Here is a 22,483-nt window from a genome sequence, read left to right as displayed (position 1 = left end):
ATGACGCCAAACTTCATCCCCTGAAGTAAATGACCTCTCGGTTAGGGGAGGAACTGCTGGCTGTAATTTTTGTCCTTGTTCGTACTCTGGACACTGCTCCACCATATCTGCATCCAATTCTGGCCACCAGACATAACTTCTCACCAACATCTTCATTTTGGAAACGCCCGGATGACCTGGTGGAGTTCAGCTGATATCAAGCAGCAATCTTTGCTCAGGATAATCACTCTTGCTCCCCATAAGAATATGCCATCCTCTATTGTGGTCCAGAAAGGTTCAATTCTGGTTGTGATGGCTCTTTTGTTTCCCCAGAATGGGATCTTTGTGTGTCCACAGTCTGATATTGTCAGTGGTGACCGGAAGAGTGTCCAGAAAGTTTTAAATCAGAATGGACTCTTCCATTGGCGGTATCCACCAATGGCTCAAGGCATCTGCATTTGCCACTTGACCTCCTGGACAGTGTTCCAATGTGTAATTGTACACGCTCCGAATAAGAGCCCACTGCTGAATTTGACTTGAAGCCATGGGCGGCACTGCCCTGTCCTCTTTCAGTAGCCCTAGCACGGGTTTGTAGTCCGTTACTATTACAAATTAACATCCATAAAGATGTTGGTGGAACTTTCTCACACCAAAGATGACCACCAAACTTTGCTTCTTGATCTGGTCGTAAATTTGTTGAGCGTCAGCCAAAGTCCAGGAAGCATATGGTATTGGGTGTTCCTCTCCACTGGGCTGCCATGAGCCAACACTTCCCCTATACCATACAGGGAGGTATTGAATGTCAGCATATCTCACTTTGGATCACTGTGTGCCAACACCTTGGACAACAATAGCTGCCTCTTCACTTCCCTAAAGGTTACATCTTGGCTATGAGACCATTTCCAAGGCTGACCCATTTTCAATATCAAATGAAAGGGTGTCAGGAGGGAGGGCAGATTATGTCTGATTTTTCTGTAATAATTCACCAACCCAAGGAAAGACCTAAGCTTCGCACAGATGTGGGAGCCACGGCACCTTTGATCACCCTCACTTTATCTTGCAATAGGTGTAACCTGCTCTTGCCGACTCTGTAGCCCACTTAGGGTGCCTGGAATACATTTTTCCCTCCCAAGGCACACGCCAGCCTTGGGGAAATGTTGAAGCATTCTGTCCAAGTTCTCTAAATGCACTTTATTGGTCTTCCCAGTTATTAGGAGAAAGTGAGGACTGCAGATGCTGGACATCAGAGCTGAAAATGTGTTGCTGGAAAAGCACAGCAGGTCAGGCAGCATCCAAGGAGCAGGAGAATCGACGTTTCGGGCATATGATGGACTGTTCCATCTTCCGCAGCTACACTGGCACCACCCCCCACCTTTTCCTCCCCTACATTGATGACTGTATCGGTGCTGCCTCGTGCTCCCACGAGGAGGTTGAACTGTTCATCCACTTTACTAACACCTTCCACCCCGACCTCAAGTTTACCTGGACCATCTCGGACTCCTCCCTCCCCTTCCTAGACCCCTCCATTTCTATCTCGGGCGACCGAATCAACATGTACATTTACTATAAACTGACTCCTACGGCTACCTAGACTACACCTCCTCCCACCCTGCCCCCTGTAAAAACGCCATCCCATATTCCCAATTCCTTCGTCTCTGCCGCATCTGCTCCCAGGAGGACCAGTTCCAATACCGAACAACCCAGATGGCCTCCTTCTTCAAAGACCGCAATTTCCCCCCCAGACTGGGCGATGATGCTCTCCTCCGCATCTCCTCCACTTCCCGTTCCTCCGCCCTTGAGCCCCGCCCCTCAAATCGCCACCAGGACAGAACCCCACTGGTCCTCACCTACCACCCCACCAACCTCCATATACATCGTATCATCCTCAGTCATTTCCGCCACTTCCAAACGGACCCCACCACCAGGGATATATTTCCCTCCCCTCCCCTCCCCTATCAGCGTTCCGAAAAGACCACTCTCCGTGACTCCCTCGTCAGGTCCACACCCCACACCAACCCAACCTCCACTCCCGGCACCTTCCCCTGCAACCGCAAGAAATGCAAAACTTGCGCCCACACCTTTTTTCTCCCGCCCCCCCCACCAACTTCCCTCCAAGGCCCCAAGGGATCCTTCCATATCTGCCACAAATTCACCTGCACCTCCACACACATCATTTACTGCATCCGATGTGGCCTCCTCGATATTGGGGAGACAGGCCACCTACTTGCGGAACGTTTCAGAGTACACCTCTGGGACAACCGGACCAAACAACCAATCCAACCACCCCATGGCTCAACACTTCAACTCCCCCTCCCACTCCACCAAGGACATGCAGGTCCTTGGACTCCTCCATTGCCAGACCATAGCAACACGACGGCTGGAGAAAGAGCACCTCATCTTCTGCTTGGGAACCCTCCAACCACAAGGGATGAACTCAGACTTCTCCAGTTTCCTCATTTCCCCTCTCTCTTTCTCTCCCCCCCCACCTTATCTTAGTCCCAACCCTCGAACTCAGCACCACCTTCCTAACCTGCAATCTTCTTCCTGACCTCTCCGGCCTATTACCCTCACCTTGACCTCCTTCCACCTATTGCATTCCCAACGCCCCTCCCCCAAGTCCCTCCTCCCTACCTTTTATCTTAGCCTGCTTGGCGCACTTTTCTCATTCCTGAAGAAGGGCTCATGCCCGAAATGTCGATTCTCCTGCTCCTTGGATGCTGCCTGACTTCCCAGTTATTAGCAAATATTCAGATAAATGGCGACCGGAGGTAGACCTTGTAGAAGGTTCTCCATGGTCTGCTGGAAAATGGCACAGGCTGATGACACCCCAAATGGCAGTCTCGTATATTGGTACAAACCATTGAGTACATGATGGCATAGTGGTATTATCGCTCGACTGTTAATCTAGAGACTGTTAATTTGAGTCCTACCATGGCGGATGGTGGTTTTTGAATTCAACAAAAAGAAGTCTTGAATTGAGAATCTAATGATCATGAAACTGTTGTCAATTGTCAGAAAAACTCACCTGGTTCACTCATGTCCTTTTAAGGGCAGAAACTGGCATCCTTACCTGGTTTTGCTTACATGTGACTCCACACCCATAGCAATGTGGCTGCCCTTTGGGCAATAAATACTGGCCAAGCCAGCAAGGCCCTCAACCCATGAATGAATTTTTAAAAAAACTAATTGTAGCATACTTCTGGGCATCCTTATCTCATCACCAGCTTTGTGAAGGACAGCCCCCCCTGCCAGTTTTGTGTAGAAGTCTTCTGTGTGAGGGATTGGGTACTTATCCAGCTGTGAAACATGGTTTCCTGTTTGTTTAAAATCCCCTCAAAGGTGAACCAATCTGTCGGGCTTCAAAATCGGTCCAACCAGTGCTGCTCATTCCACAGACTGGACTGGTTTAATGATTCCTTCGCTTTTCAGCCTCCTGATTTCTGCCTCGACTTTTGCCTGTAAGGCAAATGGTACAGGGCAGGCCTTACAGAATTGTTTCTTGGTCAACATTGCAAGGTGGACTTGGCTCCTTTGATCGTTCCTAGACCTGTAAAATGTTCAGGTATTAAATTAGGATTTCACTCCGGCAGCTGATTTTTAATTGAAAATTGTTGAGCCAATCTAGGTGACTATTTCCACCAATTTCTCCCCATCAGGCTTGGGCCCCAGCGTTTTACTACAATCAGTGCCAACTGAACCAGCTGCTTCCCATAAGAGACTGGAACCAAAGTTGGACCCTTAAACTGTAAGGTTCCTTGGTATAGGTTCTCAGTCCAGCCAAGGTCTTACACAAAATTAAGGGTTGATGTCCAGAGCGAATTTTGCTAAAGACTGGTTCTGCGATCACTGATACAGCCGCACCGGTATCAACCGCCATTAGAACCGGGACACCATTTAACCAGACATTTATTTTGATTGGTTCTGATTTGGTTGTTACTGGGTAACTTCACTTTTCCAGACCAGATGTAAGTGGATTTTTCAGGATATGCACTTTCCTGGATACCAGCCTTTGAGTTCTTTTGCTCAATTCAGGCCTAGTCGGCCTCTTTGGCTGTCTTGAGTCCGCATACCAGCAACAACTACAATGGCTTGCCAGCCTGGATCCTGAAGAAAATTTTGGGCTTATTCCCAAAACGTCGATTCTCCTGTTCCTTGGATGTTGCCTGACTTGCTGTACTTTTCCAGCACCACACTCTTGACGTGGTTCCTTAGCTAAATCTGTCACCTCTTGAAAGGTTTTAGTATCTGATGCCTCAGGGAAAGTTAGGCTCCTAATACTTGAACCCTGTGGGTTCCTATGCTGTTAGGAGAGTTATTCATTGCTTTTTGTCTGCCTCAGTGTCATTTGCCCACATACTGGGCCCATGCTTCAGCAGGATCAAAAGAGTCCAGTTTTCTGAACAGAGTGGCATGATGCCAGAAGTGCTTACCCATACTCAAAGACAACTGCTGTGAGCAAATCTCTTTTGAGGATGTGTTTTTCTCTCCACACTGAAATAACTCCATGAGGGCCAGTTTCCCATTACCAAGTCTTCCTTCATTTAGACGTGCATAGTAAATGACCCTGACCTGGCCAGCTCCCAGCGTGAATAGAACCCCTGACACTCCTATTTATTTATTTATTTATTTATTTATTTATTTATTGTTGCCGCTCTTTTTTTTTGCTACATGTTCTCCTGGTCGTATTTTTTTGCTGTGTGATCACACTCTTGTTTTTTTTTCTTTTTTTTAAACCCCCACACTACCGCCTAAGTGCGGTAGTGCTTATGTTTTCCCCAGCACCCATGGTGTGTGTGTGCAGGTGTGAGACACAGTGAAAGACACAAAGTGCACGAATCTTTATTCAATTTCCACCACCAGGAAGTTAGGAAAAACACCCGAGTGGCCAGTGACAAGCACTGCCCTTAACATCAAAGGGCAGTGCTGTGTGACACTCTTATTTATATCTGTCAGCCAAGTCTCCTTGATTGAACCATATTAACAGCCCTAATCAGGGAACTCATTCTATAAGGTCCACCTGGCTAACCTTGTCCAATCAGTACTTTCTCATCACTGGAGATGTGTATATTGTGGTTTTATATTTGATGCAACAGATACTTAGTGCCTCCCTTCAATGTAACATTCAGTTCAGTTGTGCTAATGTTGAGAGTTAGAACTATTTGAAGTTGAACATCTGACAAGTCTGGTTCAACCAGCCTGATGTTGAGGAAACCATTTACACAAAGCTGTAGTTTTAACATCTTGCCCATGTTGGTGTAGGGAGGATGTTATTCCCTAAAACAGAGGGGTCTGTAGATTAGTGAAGAAAAATAAGAGAGAAGCTTTTGTGTATACCTCTTAGAAGTGAGTTTTTTTTAGATTACTTAGTGTGGAACAGGCCCTTTGGCCCAACAAGTCCACACTGACCCTCCGAAGAGCAACATGCCTAGCATTCCCCTACATCTGCCCCTTCACCTAACACTACGGGCAATTTAGCGTGGCCAGTTCACCTAACCTGCACATTTTTGGACTGTGGGAGGAAACCAGAGAACCCGAAGGAAACCCACGCAGACACTGGGCGAATGTGCAAACTCCACACAGACAGTTGCCCGAGGCGGGAATTGAACCCGAGTCCCTGGCGCTGTGATGCAGCAGTGCTAACCACTGTGCTGCCCAATTTTACTGGAATTTGATGTTACACTCAGTCTGCCCTCTGAACCAGCATTTGCCAATGGCAAACATGGAATAAGATGATTGGGAGCTTAATATTTGATTAGAATCACAACGTGAGGAAATGTGTTTCAGTCCTGTTCTGTCTTGACTGGAGTACTCCTCTTGCAAAAATGTACATTTGGCTGGGAAGGCTATCCTGACTTGCATAATATTCCGAGCTGCTTGGTGAAGTGAAATTGGGCGGGTGTTTTCTGTTTGGGAAGTTCTACCAGTCTAACTGAAAGAGAGTATGTGCTGTCAAAAACGTAGAGCTTGAGAGTTCAGTCCTTCCTACTGTGCCACCATGTTATTGCCAGGGTTAAGTCACACATTATTCTACAATTCTAAATCTTCAGTGGACAACAGCCTATATTATATTGACGGAGCAATTCATGTAGGGTAATTTGTAAATTTATTTAAAACTAGGAAAAAATGTGTTCTAAAGTGGCTGTTGTTGCTTTGTAATCTTGATCTCTAGGAACATTATTGGATTTTTGAGCAAGAAGAGAGAACGCAGTTTGTTGAAAAGGAAGCCAACTGGGACTTTTCTGCTTCGCTTCAGTGAGAGCTGCAAGGATGGTGGCATTACTTTCTCATGGGTGGAACATTTATCAAATGGTAAATAATAAATGGGGAAACCCTGAAGTTTGGGGCAGTAAATCGGACAATCTCTCTTGTCTACTAAGTAGGATGGGGATGGGGTTGTTCTTCTATCATTGTCATTTTACTTCTGCTTTTGTTAAGTGGATTCATTTCTTCAAATGAACTGGAAGGTCCTTTGTTTAAATTTTAAAATAAGCCAGTTTAGCTGCTTAGGGCTTACGTAGACCAATTTAATCAATTTACATTTCCAGTCAATGTCAAAGCACAAGCTCCTTTCCTAATTTCTGATTTGAATCCCAGCATAACATTTTTTTTGACGGCAGCCAAACCTTCTCATGTAAGGGGAACACAAGTAAACTCTGTGCATAGAATTCTGACATTGGGTGTGGAAGTAAACCACAACACACACATCTGTTCACCCTTCGAATAGAGAGCTTTCCCATGAAAATTGATCGCTGTGGTAATGGTGCTTGGACATATCTCAGGAATTATTCTGGCTAAAAAAAGGATCAACATTACCTTGAGTGAACTTTCTATATCTTTTAATATCACACATTCTGATGCTGCATAAATATATGTGAATGTTTAGGGATCTGCACCACCTGCTTGGGCCTATAGTGTTGCAGAGTTTATTGCTGCTTCTGTAAATCCCACAGGAGCTTAGCATTGATTTATATTGAATTGGATGACCTTAGTTTTAATTTGTGAAACACTTCTCTAATAGCTGGGGAGCCTCTTCCTGCATCACTTGCCTAATGATACTCTGGTCTCTGCTGCTCCAGCGTTTCCTTTTCCTCTTCCTAAACTGTTTCTTCCTGAGATCCACTTTGGTGCCACAAAGCTCTTTCTCCTCCCTCCATCTTTGCTGTAGTTAAAAGGAGGGCACGTCACACTGTATTCTTTGTTCTTTCTAAGACTGCAAAACTGTTTGTACTTTTGCTGCTATATTATAATTTCAAAATGTAAGTTTGACTATAGTCCTTTAGTAGAAACAAGATACTGTGGATGCTGGATTTCTGAAATAAAAGTTGAAGATGTTAAAAATACTTGGGTCTGACAGCATCTGTGGAGGGCCAAACCGAGTTAATGATGCGAATCTTAACACTTCTCCCTTGAAGTCCTATTGTTCCTGTTTAAAATGAGAGTATTTGACACAGCTATATATCTTGCGACAAGAGTACCTCAGAATTTACTATTGGTAAATTGTGTAAGGATCTATTTCTGGACTCCAGATTTCCAAACTGAACTTGTTTCAGCAAGATTGTTGCAAAAGCTGTTATTTGCTTTCAGAGTAGGTTAAAGGGATTCTTCTGACAATTTTGAAATGTATTTTTGGCTTTGCTTGATAATGGTTTGTTTCTTGCTCTTATAGGGGACTTCAAAATCCGATCAGTGGAACCATACACCAAGGCTCACCTGGCTAACATTCCTCTTGCGGAAATCCTTCGTTTTTATAAAGTGATGGCAGATGAGAATGTCCCAGAACGCCCTCTGCTGTATCTGTACCCAGATATTCCCAAGGATGAGGCATTTGGAAAATATTACTTAGACTCTGAAGCAGGTATTTCAGTCTAGGGGTCAACAATAACTTGAGTGCCACATTCAAGGAGAACTGTATTCCAGGCCATTGAGAATGTCAAAATATAACTTTTTGAATAATTGTCTTTGTTCCTTAAGACTGTTAAGGGATGTTTATTTATCAAAAGCTCAATTGGTAAAGATTTTGAAAATTAAGATTTCTTTTAATCTATGGCTTAATCATATCAATCTCTTTTGGCTCTGGATGTCAGTTGGACACTCTCTCTCACACTCACTCTCTCTCTCTCTGTCTCACTCTCACTCACACACACACTCTCAGTCTCACTCTGTCTCTCTCGCGCTCTCTCTCTCACACACACCTCACTCACCACACACACACACACTGTCTCACTCTCTCTCACACACACTCTCAGTCTGAGTCTCGCTCTCTGTCTGTCTGCCTGTCTCTCTCTCACTCTCACTCTGTCTGTCTCTCTCACTCTCTCTGTCTTACTGTCTCTGTCTCTCTCTCGCACACTCACTCTCTCTCACGCGCGTGCTTGCTTGCTCTCTCGCTCTCTCTCTTGCGTCGGGGCGCGCTCTCTCTCTCGTGCATCTGTGCGCGCTCTCTCTCTCTCGTGCATCTGTGCGCGCGCTCACCCTCCCGTGCATCCGCCCCCGCGCGCTCTCTCTCTCTCTCGTGCGTCCGTGCGCGCGCGCTCTCTCGTGCGTCAGTACGCCGCGCGCTCTCTCTCTTTCTCTTGCGCTGTCTCTCACGCGCATGCGCTCGCGCTCTCTCTCTCTCGTGCGTGCGCGCGCGCTCTCTCCCTTTCGTGCGCACTCTCTCTCGTGCTTTCTCTCTCTCTCTCTCTTGCTCGCGCTCTCTCTCTCTCTCTCTCATTTGAGTAAAGTCGTCCTGTATCATCACAAGACATGTACTAAAAAGCCGGAAAAACAAGCTTGACTTGGGAACCCTTGAATTCCCTGAATCTGTAGGTACTGCAGAAATTAAATCACTTTCCCCACTATAAACACAAATTTGCTTTCCTTTGTGAAATTGGGAATTGTCATAATTCGCTTAGAAATGTCTTGTGCTTTTTCTGCAGATTTTCAAAACAACAAATACTTGAAAACCCATTTAATCGTGGTATCAGAAAGGTGAGCAAACCATTGTGCCGATAACTCTGTGCATTTACATCATGAGGTTTGTATTCATGGTCAGAAATCTTGGGAAGTCAATATTTATAAATGATGTGGACTGGGGTGGACAAGGTCAGAAGTCACATGACACCAGGTTATAGTCAAACAAGTGACCTGATGAAGGGACAGTGCTCTGAAAGCTTGTGATTTTAAATAAACCTGTTGGACTATAACCTGGTGTTATGTCACTTCTGAGATTATTCCTAAAAGAACAGCATAGTGGGAGGGTGTTGAAGGGGCTTTGTCAGTGGCATTAGAACGAATGTCTCCATTTTCAGAGTTACATGCGCCTGTGCATGTAGCATAGTTTCGAACTAAAAGTTCTGGTTTACTCATGCATTTTGCAGTTCATGTCAAACCCTTAATTCAACTCTGATACAAATGATGAACGTAAAATGTAAGTTGGAAGCCTGTAGAGCTTAATCCTATCTCACCTATCACTTCAATCACTGTCATGTCATTGAAGTCGGGAAGTTGCATATTTGCAGTCCCTGATTATGTGTCTCAGAATTATCCCAAAACATTTTGCCTGCAATGAGTTTGTTCAAAAGGCAGTCACGACAGTACCCATTTCACGTACAATGTTGTTCCAGAGCCGGCAAGGAGTTGGCTACGTAATCTCTCTCTTTAAATGCTGCGAGTTGAGGAATTGAATTGAATTGACTCGAATTTGTTGTCATGTGTACCAAGGCACAGTGGAAAGCTTTGTCTTGTGAGCAGTACAGGCAGATCACAGAGATAAGTAGCATAGATAGTAAATAATAGGTAAACAGCAAAACAAAAACACAGGTACAGGTGAATGTTTGTGAGTCCATTCAGTATTCTAACGACAGTAAGGTAGAAGCTGTTTCGAAACCGGCTGGTGCGTGTGTTCAGGCTTCTGTACCTTCTCCCTGATGGTAGAGGGTGTAGAAAAACATTGCTAGGGTGGGATGGATCTTTGAGAATGTTGGCAGCCTTTCCTTGACAGCGGGCCTGGTAGATGGATTCTATTGATGGGAGGTTGGCCTTTGTGATTGTCCGGGCCGAGTTCACCACTCTCTGTAACAGTCTCCAATCTTGAATGGTACAGTTGCCGTACCAGGTAGTGATACATCCAGACAGAATGCTCTCGATGGCACACCTATAAAAGTTGGCAAGGGTATTCACCGTCATGCCAAATTGTTGTGGTTCTGTTCACCGAGCTGGGAACTTGTGTTGCAGACGTTTCGTCCCCTGTCTAGGTGCCATCCTCAGTGCTTGGGAGCCTCCTGTGAAGCGCTTCTGTGATGTTTCCTCCAGCATTTATAGTGGCTTGTCTCTGCCGCTTCCGGTTGTCAGTTCCAGCTGTCCGTTGCAGTCATCAGGATATTGGGTCCAGGTCGATGTGCTTATTGATTGAATCTGTGGAGAGTGCCATGCCTCTAGGAATTCCCTGGCTGTTCTCTGTTTGGCTTGTCCTATAATAGTAGTGTTGTCCCAGTCGAACTCATGTTGCTTGTCATCTGCGTGTGTGGCTACTAAGGATAGCTGGTTGTGTCGTTTCGTGGCTAGTTGGTGTTCATGGATGCGGATCGTTAGATGTCTTCCTGTTTGTCCGATGTAGTGTTTGTGCAGTCCTTGCATGGGATTTTGTACACTACGTTGGTTTTGCTCATGCTGGGTATCGGGTCCTTTTGTCTAGGTGCTTGCTTTCGTAGTTCAGGACTTGGTCTGTGTGTGTGGCTTTCCTGTATACCTTTGTGATGAATTCTCCGTTCGGTGTTCTCTGTACCATCACGTCTAGGAATGGGAGTTGGTTGTCATTTTCTTCCTCTCTAGTGAATTGGATTCCTGTGAGTGTGACATTGATGATCCGGTGTGTGTTCTCTATTTCTGTGTTTTTAATGATTACAAAGATGTCATCTACATATCTGACCCAGAGTTTGGGTTGAATTTGCGGTAAGACTGTTTGAAAACTACTGGACCTATGCCTCTCAACACACTTCACATTCAACAACCAAATATATGAACAAATTAATGGCACACCCATGGGCTCACCCATCTCTGGACTCGTAGCAGAAGCGGTAATGCAAAGGTTAGAACAAACAGTCAACAGATGCCTAAGGGAAAGACAATGGAATGAGGACATGCCACAACCCAAAGGACTAGCCACATTACCATACATCAAGAGCATTTCCAAACTGACAGCCAGACTACTGCGACCACTAGGACTCCTAACAGCACACAAACCAACAGCCACTCTCAGACAACAACTCACCAGGACAAAGGATCCGATACCCAGCATGAGCAAAACCAACGTAGTGTACAAAATCCCATGCAAGGACTGCACAAAACACTACATAGGACAAACAGGAAGACCGTTAACGATCCGTATCCACGAACACCAACTAGCCACGAAACGACACGACCAGCTATCCTTAGTAGCCACACACGCAGATGACAAGCAACATGAATTCGACTGGGACAACACTACTATTATAGGACAAGCCAAACACAGAACAGCCAGGGAATTTCTAGAGGCATGACACTCATCCACAGATTCAATCAACAAGCACATCGACCTGGACCCAATATACCGACCACTGCAGCGGACAGCTGGAACTGACAACCAGAAGCGGCAGATACAAACCACTATAAATGCCGGAGGAAATGTCACAGAAGCGCTTCACAGGAGGCTCCCAAGCACTGAGGATGTCACCTAGACAGGGGACAAAACGTCTGCAACACAAATTCCCAGCTCGGCGAACAGAACCACAACAACGAGCACCCGAGCTACAAATCTTCTCTCAAACTTTGGTCATGCCAAATTTCCTCAGCTGCCTGAGGAAGAAGAGACGTCGTTGGACCTTTTGTAACCAGTGCGTGCACATGAAGAGTCCAAGAAAGCTTGTTGTGGATGACCACTCTCAGGAGCTTGGCACTCTCTATTCGTTCCACCTCTGTGCTGTTAAAGTGTAGAGGGGTATGAATAACATCTTGCTGAAAGTCAATAATGGGTTCCTTGGTTTTGCTGGTATTGAGAGCTAGATTGTTCTCCATGCACCATTTTTCCAGGTCTTCCACCTCCCGTCTATAGTCTGTCTCATCGCCATCTGAGATTCGACTGACTATGGTGGTGTCATCAGTGAACTTGCAAATGGCATTCACCTGGTATTTGGTGATGAAGTCATGGGGATACAGTGAGTACAGTAGGGGGCTGAGTATGCACCCCTGGGGGACTCCAGTGTTGAGTGTTAGTGAGGATGAAATATTATCCCCAATCTTCACTGGTTGTGGCCTGTGGGTCAGGAAACTGAGGATCCAGTTGCAGAGAGTGAGGCTTAGTCTGAGATCACTAAGTTTAGTGATTGGTCTCGAGGGGATAATAGTGTTGAAGGCTGAACTGTAGTCAATGAGTAGGATTCTTACGTAGCTGTTCTTGGTGTCAAGATGTTCGAGGGAGGAGTGAAGAGCAAGTGATATGGCATCTGACATGAATCTGTTGGTGTGATAGGCAAATTGGAGTGGGTCAAGAGTAGTGGGGAGGCTGGAGTTGATTAATGCCATGACCAGCCTTTCAAAGCACTTCATGACCACCGAAGTTAGGTCCATTGGGCAGTAGTCATTGAGACAAGCTGCATGAGCCTTCTTAGGCACAGGGATGATGATGGCCCTCTTGGAACAGGCAGGGACAGTGGCCTGCTGCAGGGAGAGGTTGAAGATGTCCGAGAAGACCTCTGTCAGTTCATCGGAGCGTGTTCTGAGTGCACGGCCTGGTACTCCGTCTGGCCCCATCGCTTTCCTTGGATTCACAGGAAGGAAAACTGATCTGACCTCTGATTCAGTGACTGTTGGGATAGGTTAGTCAGGACCTGTCAGAATAGGTGTTACCCCTCTGCCGAAATTCTGCTCAAAGCGAAGGCATTGAGATGATCTGGGAGGGATGTGTCATCGTCTGCTATCTTGCACTGCCTCTTTTTAGAACCTGTGATGTCATTCAGTCCTTGCCATAGTCGCTGGGTGTCTGTCTGGGTCTCTAGTTTGGATTGGTACTGGTCCTTGGCTGTCTTCATAACTCTGTGAAGGAATGAACGTTAGCCAGGATGTCAGAACAACTTTGAATCCTTCTTTTAAAAAAAAATACGCCATTTAAAATTTTCAACATTCATCAGAACAAATTGAACTGTCCTATCTATCTCATTCATCTATTTTTGAATTGTCTGTATTTTTGATTGTGGACTGAAATGGGAAAAGACTGGTTTAAAACCAAACAGTTGTGGAAAGGATTGCTGCACTTTTTTAAAATGAGAAGTTACTGAAGCACTATTTACACAGATGTTTATTCAAGCAGTGGGGGAAATCTAATTACAGACAAGCTGGGTATGTGTACAAATGGAAACTTGGCCAGCAAAAAGTAGCTGATTGCTCTGGGGAATGGGGACCTTTTGTTGATGACAAAGACTTGCTGCCTGCCAACAACAATGTGATTGGTTTCTAGGTAGCTCAACAGCTTGTGGCTGTGAATATTGGCACTAGAAGCCATCAGACCTCCGGAAAGGAAGACACTGTCCTTTCTCCACAGTAAAACACATTCAGCCTGATGAAAGCCAGTTTACTTCCCTTCTCAGTTTTTGTAAGCTGTGGCCCTTAACAATAAATCAGAGACTTTCTAAGTTGCTTTTTGCCTCCTGTGAGCCTGGGGAAGGTAGGTTGAGGAACAGGAAGTCCTGATGAGCAAAGGAGGGTCGTTTCAGCAAACCCTTTTGGACAGTGACCAATGAACTGCTTCTTTCCCACTACCTGACGCACATTTTCTGTGTGTGTGTGTGTGTGTGTGTGTGTGTGTGTGTGTAGGGGGGGTTTCATAATGAGGTTACAATTTTAACCAGCAGACTTGTATTTTGATTCATAATTGTTCATCTATTTATTTGCAAACATTGTAATTCCTGTTAAGTACAGCAATGTGGTCCATGTTTTCTGCAAACCTGGGTCTGAAAGACAGAGAAATTGGTGGGGGTGGAGGGAAAACTGGTATTGTGAACTTCTATAAATCTTTAACTTTTGTGATGACTCTGGGAATTGCAGAGCTTCATCTTTGGCACACTTGCCCCATGAGGATGAAACCTCTGAGGCAGCACACTGAATGTTGCTCCAATGTGTCAGCCTAGATCTTTTTTGCTTGATTCCCTGATTGGGATTTAAACCCATCACTTTCTGACTGTAGGCCACAATGCTGCAGAAGAAGTGAAGGTGGTCTTTCATGTTTCCTTCTGTTGTATTGGGATGGATGTAAAACTGTTGCACTAAATTGTGAAGAAAATGTATTCTGGATTTTTGAGGTTTCTCTCCTTTCTGCTGCTGTGTTTCTCCCCCCCCCCCCCGCCCCCCTCTCTGCAGACGGTCTTCTGATCTTCCCAGTGACGAGATCATGGATGATTGTCAGCTGGGTAACATTCAATTATCAGGTAACGTTATTATTTACTTGGAAATGTTTGTCTTGCCAAACTGTTTCGGTTCTGTGGTAAGACCATGTAATTTGTTGTTCTGTGACTGTGCCTCCTCTAGTTCTTTTCTCTTTTGTTTTTGTTTCTTGCATCATGTTTTAGGTAATTTTCATTGAGGAAATTATTGTGCCCCTCTCCATCATGGTGCTTTGGGGCAGGAGAATGAATCCAGTTTTCATGGGGGACCATTGCTTTGTTTTAAACTAATTTTAAGGTTACAATCTTATTACTACATGCTTCTTTTCACACCTCAACATGACAGCATTGCACATCAGTTATATCTGATGTGTGTTCTGATAACAGTTTTGGGTTAAATTGCAATGAGGAAATAAGAACCTTACAAATGGATATAGATAGGTTAAGAGAGTGGGCCAAAATGTGGCAAATGGAGTTTAACCTGGATAAATGTGAGGTTGCCTATTTGGGTCAGGAAAAAAATGGGAAGGTGACTTATTGTCTAAACAGGCAGAGACTTCAGGGTGCTCTGGTGCAGAGGGATCTGGGTGTCCTTGTTCATGAGTCACAGGAAACTAGCATGCAGGTACAGCAGATAATAAAGAAAGCAAATTGAATGTTGACTTTGATAGCTAAAGGAATAGAATATAAATAAAGATGTTGTTGCAACTATACAAGGTATTGGTGAGACTTCACCTGGAGTATTGTGCCCAGTTTTGGTCCCGTTGTTTGAGGAAAGATGTCGTGGCATTGGAGGCAGTTCAGAGGAGGTTCACTAGATTGAGCCCAGAGATGAGGGGCTTTGTCTGATGAAGAGAGATTGAACCTGTATTCTCTGGCATTTAGAAGAATGAAGGGAGATCAAATTGAGATATTCAAGATGATAAAAAGTATGAATAAAATAGATGTGGAGCAGATGCTTCCTTTTGTGGTCGTAGCCTTCAGATAAGGGGGTAGTAAGTTTAAAACAAATTTCAGGAGAAACGACTTCTCCCAGTGGGTTGTGGAGCTGTGGCATTCCCTACCCCAAAGTGCCGTGGGTGCTGGGACAGGGAGTAAAGGTAAGGAGGAGTTAGACAGATTTTTATTTGGTAATGGTTGAAGGGTTATGGAGAGAAGGCAGGAAATTGGGAGTGAGGAGCATATCAGCCATGATCGAATGGCGGAGCAGACTCGATGGGCCGAATGGCCTAATTCTTATCTTATGAACTTATGAACTAAACTCTAGTTGAGGTCTCATGCTACTTTTCAACTGATCAGGAGCTTTTTTTTGTATGATCTCGAATTGGGGGAACCACTATTGCCATGTTGATGACATGTAGTATATATTCCTCCAGAATCTATGAAGTTGGACAATGTTCTTAGGAAAGATCTACAAGGTAGATTCTCCATCTTGTCTCTCTCTGCTGTCTTTCATAATTTACATGTTTAACTGGTTTTCATTCCACTCTTGCATATGAAGCTAACACTTGATGACTGAAAGGCTGAAATATACGGGTATTCTATAATGTCTCTTCTTTTCAGCCGTGAGGTGTTGAGGGGGAGTGGAGGCAGTGATGCAGAACCGGGCTTGTTTCTCGCAGAATAGTTTAAATACACCACTTTAATACACCTCATTAAATGTACACTCGGGTAGTAATATATAATGTACAGAGGAACCTCTATTATCTGGCATTAGATTAACCGAATTTTGGATTATCTGAACAAGATCTCAAGGTCCTACAAAAACGTTACATCAAAGAGGTAAGTGTATTTGATTTATGTGGACTGAAGAAGATGTGAAAACACTGGAAAAAACAAAGAAACATAAGCAGCTCAAGCATCAGCAACTGGATATCTTTTAGGTAAGGGTTAGTTACCCAGCCCTTTGCAAAAGTAGGTGTTTTACAGTTTTCCTGTCACTTTATGCTTCTGTCTTGCTATCACGAGACTGAGTTCCTAGAACCTGACAAATGCTCTTGTGATCGTAGAAGCTGTTTGAGACTTTGTTAATGCTGGGATTTCCTCCACAGTATTTATGTGATGGGAAGGGTTTAGTCCTTCTCAGTTTAACCTGTAATTTGCAGAATGCAAGATTAGTTTGTTTAAATAGCAGACTCATTAAAATTATAGATTTAAACAAATTCTCTAGTAGAGCACAGTGTTAGATCAGTATGCCTTCCCTTGTTTAAGGTAAAATTGATTATCTGAACAAAATGTGCCCACCCATCTCATTCGGATAATCGAGGTTCCTCTGTACATGCCATGTTACTACTTTCCTCCATTTTGCCAGTCTCTCGCAATGCGATAGCCTCCGTCAGTGCTTGTGAACACTTAAGAATGATAGCTCTATAAAAATTTGACAGTAAAGACCCTTTCCAATCCATCACATTCTCACTTCACTCTGATTGTGTTTCTCCCCTACAGATTTAATGGAATTTCTGGAATCCGATTCGATGATTTAGAACAAATAGTGAAATTATACATGAGGGATCTCGCCTTTCTACTGCAAAATGAATCGTCAATGCCGTAATTTCTAGAATGTGGACTTTGTTCCATCATCTTAACTCTGTACACTTCATAGGATTATCTTTCATAATGTTTTTAATTCTGAGATTGAGCTGTCACTGTAAACAGCAAAACTGTTGTGTTGCTAAAATGCAATCTTGTGTGTACGTAAAAACAAGCCAACGCTGATGGTACATGTGACAAGAGCTTGAAAGAGTATCAGTGAACCATCTCATTCCCATTCCAATTTATGTAGGAAATTAAAGGAGAAATGTGAATATTGTTGTTTTCTGGAGCAGTGTTGCCCCAATGAATCTTGTTTTCTGCTTAACTGACCAGGAGAAAACGGTGTTATGGTCCATGCTATCCCCATCATGTTGGAGGTGGTGTAGCATATAAATTCATGTAAAACATTATTCTGCTGAGACAGGAAAAGGCCAGGCCACAAATGTTTTTCCCTCACCACCCCCCCTCCCCAAAAAAAACTTATAACAACACTAACCTCACTATTATTGCTTCTCTCCCCCACCTGTATCATTAAATGGCCCTTGTAGGATCACAAGTCATCAATTTGATGATTAACCTTATGCTTTCTTCTGCTTTGCAAAATATTCTTGTAGTTGTAGAATATGTTTGGAACTAAGCATTTTTAGGGTAAAGCAAAGAAAGTATCTCACAATAAGCCAGTGCTGCTTAAGTTTTCAATCTAAGAAAGCATCTTTACAGAGACTTGCTTCTTTATCTTTAATATTTGGACTGACTATATTTTTTTAATCCATCTTGAATAGGCTTATTATCTAATTGGGAGAAACTGATGGAGCCTTCCTGTCCACGAATTTTATACTGCCTGATAATTTGAGAGATAAACATAAAAAAGGAGCTGGATAAAAAGTGTAACTATAGTTTACTTTGATGACTTTCTGCTGTTCAGTGCTGGAAGAATTAGGAAAGCAATCTTTCCTTTTTCACCAGATTGACTGTTGCAGAGTTCTTGAATCCTGTTCCCAAAGTGACCAAGATTTCACAAAAGTAATCCTGGTTTATTCTAAATAAGTGAGTTAGGATTATATGCCAAATTCTTTTAAAAGATGTTCCTCATGTTTGAGGAACAGACTTGTCATGTGTGACAGTTGCTGGTATAGTTGAATGTAATAATTAGGATATATCAACATTGAACCAAGTGAAATACTCATGAAGGTTTTTAAGAATAAATCAAATTGTGGTTGACATAAAGTCTTAGAGGTTTTTCTGTGAAAGATCCCCTTGAGGTACAGAAAAGGAAATTTTTAAGTCTTGTGCATTACAGTTGTTGCACAATTTACTTTCTGTTTATATGTGACTACCAAATAGCCATTACATCGCAACATATGTCAGTTGTGCAATTCATTCCCTTGCACTCGCTCTCCTGCATGTGTGCATTCATGCCCTTGCCTGTTCTCATGTGTATTCCCACTGCTGTTTAACCCCTCTTCTATGCTTTGTCAATAACCCAATTAGCTTTTTACAGTGGCTGTCCTGTGTAAATATCTGGTATAGAATATGGGTTCATTGTGAACGGTGTTTCAAATCTGTATGAGATAAAGATAATAAGGTACACAAATGTTCCAGACATTTGATTTTTCTGATGCTTGGTCTACTGAGTTGGTTCTAATTATCATTTGAACCTTAATGTATGCATCATTGTTAAGGTGCTTTATTTACAGATTGATTCCTGGGATGGCAGGACTGATGGATGAAGAGAGTCTGGATCAGTTTGAAATGTATTCATTGGAGTTTTGAGAGGGGAGGGGGGCAGATTTCCACAGAAGCCTGTAAACTTCTAATTGGACTAGAAAAGGTAGATGTAAGACGGATATTCTTGATGGTGGGGGGAGTCCAAAACCAGGGATCGCAGTCTAAGGATATGGACTAAACCATTAAGGACTGAGATCAGCAGAAATGGGGGGGGGGGGATGCGGGCGGTAGGGTGCGGGCGGTATGTACCATTCTCTGCCACAAAAAGTGGTCAAAGCCAAAACACAATGTTCTGAAGAAGGAGTTAGACATAGTTCTTAGGGGACAGGGGACTAAGTTTGATGCTCTGTGTTTCTATGTTTTTGATGATGGGTGCTCCATTGTTTGATGGGAGTCAGAAGTTCACTTGAAATTTAGGTATTAGAGACTAGTGGGAATTTCAGAGGTAAAAATGAAGATTATTGAACCAGAAATGAAGTAATTGTTGTAATGTTTCACACCCTGCACATTTTATAGAGTGTATGTTAAGGGACCAACTCCACTGTTCCTCAGTGTATATTCTCCACAACAGGTTTGTCGAACCTCTTTGCAGTCCCTAAAAATGAGATGACTATTTTCTGGCCTTCTCTGATATTGCCTTTACTTCCAAAAGAAACCAGTGCCTGCCCATTTGCTTACTGCAGCAATGCTGAGTATTCCTCAGGTGCCTGTCTCCCAGGAATCATTTCGCTTTCACCCATATTTGCACATGATGGACCACGTTTTGTTTTTATTTCCTCATTCATGGGGACAAGTGTGCAAGTCTTAAGAAGAAAGAGAAAACACCAGATGTTTGGAAACTTATTTTACTATCAATTTAAGCTACTGTGTTTGAACAACCTAAAAATTGGAAACCAATTTCTCACCTGCCCAACTCAAAATTGAACACTAATTCAGTAAGATACCTGGCATTGTCTTTGCCTGCATAAGAAGTCAATGTCTGCCTATCCTGTTGATGTAGCAACATGGAGTATTCCAGATTAATGTCTGTCTTATCAGAAATTATCATGATTTTGATTTGATGTTTTTCATTCTTGCGAAAATCTGTGGCAGTGAGATGTGCTGCCAAATAGTGTAATGAATTGGAGGGCTTGGTTCAATAGATTTGGGCAAGACACCGTGGGAAAATAATGACTAAAATGACCCAAGGTCACATTCTGCAACAGCTCTCTTCAGGTCAGTCATTTTACAGCTAAAGCTTCATGTGGAACGGGTTATGGATTTCAGTGGCATCTGTTCCAAATGGGTCTGCAAATGTTTGAAGCTGCCAATCAGTGCAGTGTAATTTTCATTGACTGAGCATGTCTCACTGGTGTTGTGAAATGAACAACGTCCTTAATTTTCAATGTTTCTGAAGCAGTCCCAACCTCTGAAGGAACATTTGGGCACGTTCATATAGTTTGTTGATAAACTGACCCTTCCCTTTGAAGACTGAAAGTAACTTAGTGTCAATCAGGAATTCCAAGTCATTCAACCACTCGTCAGTCAGGAAGCTCACATCTTCTGCTTTGTTTGCCATCGAGGGTTTTAATCCCTTCTTACAGTGCCCAGAATCTGCACTTTGATGAAAATGTCTTGCCCCATTGTTGTGCCTCTCTTGCAGTTTCTCAAAGTCTTCTAATTTTTATGACGACTCATTTAAAGATTACTTGCTGAACTGTAGCACATCCATGGTGTTCTCTGGCTCTAAACTGATGGAAAGTAAGCTTTTTATGATCAGGGAATGTTGAATGTTCGATGCAAGGTTCTCCACTCTCCTAGCCATGGTTTGATGTGAAAGGCAAGTTTTCTCTGGGTGCGCTACAGTTGTAAATACATCCAGTCTTTCAAAATCTCCATCAGATTGGAGTTTCCCAAATTATATAATAGCAACTGGTCTTTGTTTACAGTTTCATTTACAATTCTGAATAATGATTGTTAGTCAACCAGCATTTTGTGATTTTCTTTTTGCTTGCTTGATTCTCACTTGAACTTTTGAGGTTGTTGAACATGCAGCATGTTTTGTACAATGGTACCATTTGGTTTTACTCCTTAAAACCAGCTATCTTCTCCAGACACAACATGACCCTGTTGTGCTCAAGAACAAAGAAGACATTGATCTAATGCCTACATTGTTAATTGTCTTGCCTGAGACAAAGGGGGACAGCATCTTTGTATTCCCATGTGTTATGGGTAATAAACAGATAATATCCAATCCCATTGCAAGAATGTTGTTTAACTGAATAGCTCCTTCTGGAATCTAAGTGAGAGAAGCTGCCTTCAAGAATGAGGAGAGGTACAATATCAGAGTTCCTTGTACATTTTGCTGCCATCGTAGCCATAAACAGCTAGCTGAGCTGCATTCTTGCCACTTCTGTCCTGAAGTTGAACCTGTTCCCCACCCTCAAATTAGCAACCTCTCTCTGGCAGTGGCCACCTTTCTTAATTCTGCAGCCAAGTTCCACAGTGAGGCCTCTATTTAGTCCAACCGAGATTCTCCTGGTTTCGAAGAGAGGCATGGGTCTCTGGTTTCTGTTTACTCTGTCTCACCCCAGTCACCATTACTGCAAAATTAAAACCACCTGGCCAGTGCTTCTCCTGTCAGGAGTGAAGTCTTGGACTGCAGCTTCTTCTGAGTCAGTTCTCCCTTTGCTGTTCCCCTGTTTACTCACTGCACAACTTCAGTGCTGTGAAAATTCAAAACGCTCATCTCTATGTACACTTCCACTGTTTTTCTGCTCATTCAATCAGAGGCTCTGTTTCACCCACATTTAGTTTCTGATCAAGCTTATTGGCAGGAAGAAAACAGATTCTGATTGGCTGAGCAGCTTGTCACATTTCTCAAAAACAGTGTTTCTTTCCACAGTAACTTGGACAAGGACTCTTCTATTACAATGTTGGCCAGTCATATTGCAGCCAGTGGACTGCCTGTTGACCAGGGCTGGTATACACCAGGGCTTTGATAGGTCATGCACAGAATATCAGCTGGATAAAACTGGTGTTTAATTTTCAAATACTTCAGGATATTAGGAGCTTGCTAGGGCACAGTTTGTGTGTGGAAAGACAAAGCAATTTACTGGAATATGTATTTAAGTTTGGTTTACTCTGTGGTTTATATTTTTACTCTTAGCTTTGCACTTATCTGCAATATATATTGTACAAGTCAGTGACAGTAAACATAATAATTCAGGCTCATTGCAGATGCAAATTCCCATCATAGTTAATATTTTGCTATGAGTAGTCTTTACAGGATTCATCTGGGAAGGAACGGTGGGAGGAATAATATTCAGGACTGTTTCTTTTTTCCCTCCAAATACTGGAGAACTACTTGTTAAAACCACTACTGTTCATACAAAATGTTGGGGTTGGGGAGGGGGACGGAGGGTGGCTCTTGTGGTACGGTGGTAGTGTCCAGGCAAGCCAGGTTCAAGTTCTCACCTCCTCCAGAGGTGTATATTAAAATGTTTTGAACAGGTTGATATAGAAAGTATCTGCATGCAAAATGTCTGAGTTTTCAGCAACCTGGAACAAGCCTAGCTTTCTGCAGATATCTCTCAGTTCCTCTTGGCACGTATGTTGTGTTAACTGACTGAGACCAGGCTCTACCTATATTTTATTTCCACAGGATCAAAAATAATGCCATTAGTTTGTGTTGTTTTTCTTTTGGTTAAGTTTGTCTGATCAGTTTATCGCTGTTTGTGTAATTTTCATTCTTTGATCAATAAATAATGTAAAACAACCTTTATGGAACTTTTATTCCAATTAATTTTTTTCTTCCTGGGGTTTGGAAAGTAGACCATGCGGTATCGTATTTTAGCTTTTTTGTTATATAA

At 43.2% G+C, this 22,483-nt stretch overlaps 1 protein-coding gene across 2 annotated transcripts in view; it reads left to right on the top strand.

Annotated features, from left to right (window-relative positions):
* LOC140471112 (signal transducer and activator of transcription 3.1-like) overlaps positions 1 to 22,389 on the top strand; it is a 74,700-nt gene extending 52,311 nt beyond the window's left edge. For both annotated transcript variants that reach the window (XM_072566998.1, XM_072566997.1), the window contains 5 exons: positions 6,149 to 6,288; positions 7,646 to 7,834; positions 8,898 to 8,949; positions 14,350 to 14,417; positions 16,818 to 22,389. In XM_072566998.1, coding sequence (XP_072423099.1) covers positions 6,149 to 6,288; positions 7,646 to 7,834; positions 8,898 to 8,949; positions 14,350 to 14,417; positions 16,818 to 16,855 — 487 coding nt within the window. In that variant the 3' untranslated portion in view covers positions 16,856 to 22,389. The remainder of the gene's footprint in view (positions 1 to 6,148; positions 6,289 to 7,645; positions 7,835 to 8,897; positions 8,950 to 14,349; positions 14,418 to 16,817) is intronic.
* The last annotated feature ends 94 nt before the right edge of the window (positions 22,390 to 22,483 follow it).

This window comes from Chiloscyllium punctatum, chromosome X (assembly GCF_047496795.1).
Source record: "Chiloscyllium punctatum isolate Juve2018m chromosome X, sChiPun1.3, whole genome shotgun sequence".
NCBI lineage: Eukaryota > Metazoa > Chordata > Chondrichthyes > Orectolobiformes > Hemiscylliidae > Chiloscyllium > Chiloscyllium punctatum.
Note: the sequence above shows the minus strand (reverse complement) of the source record. Positions and strands in the feature narration are given on the sequence as shown.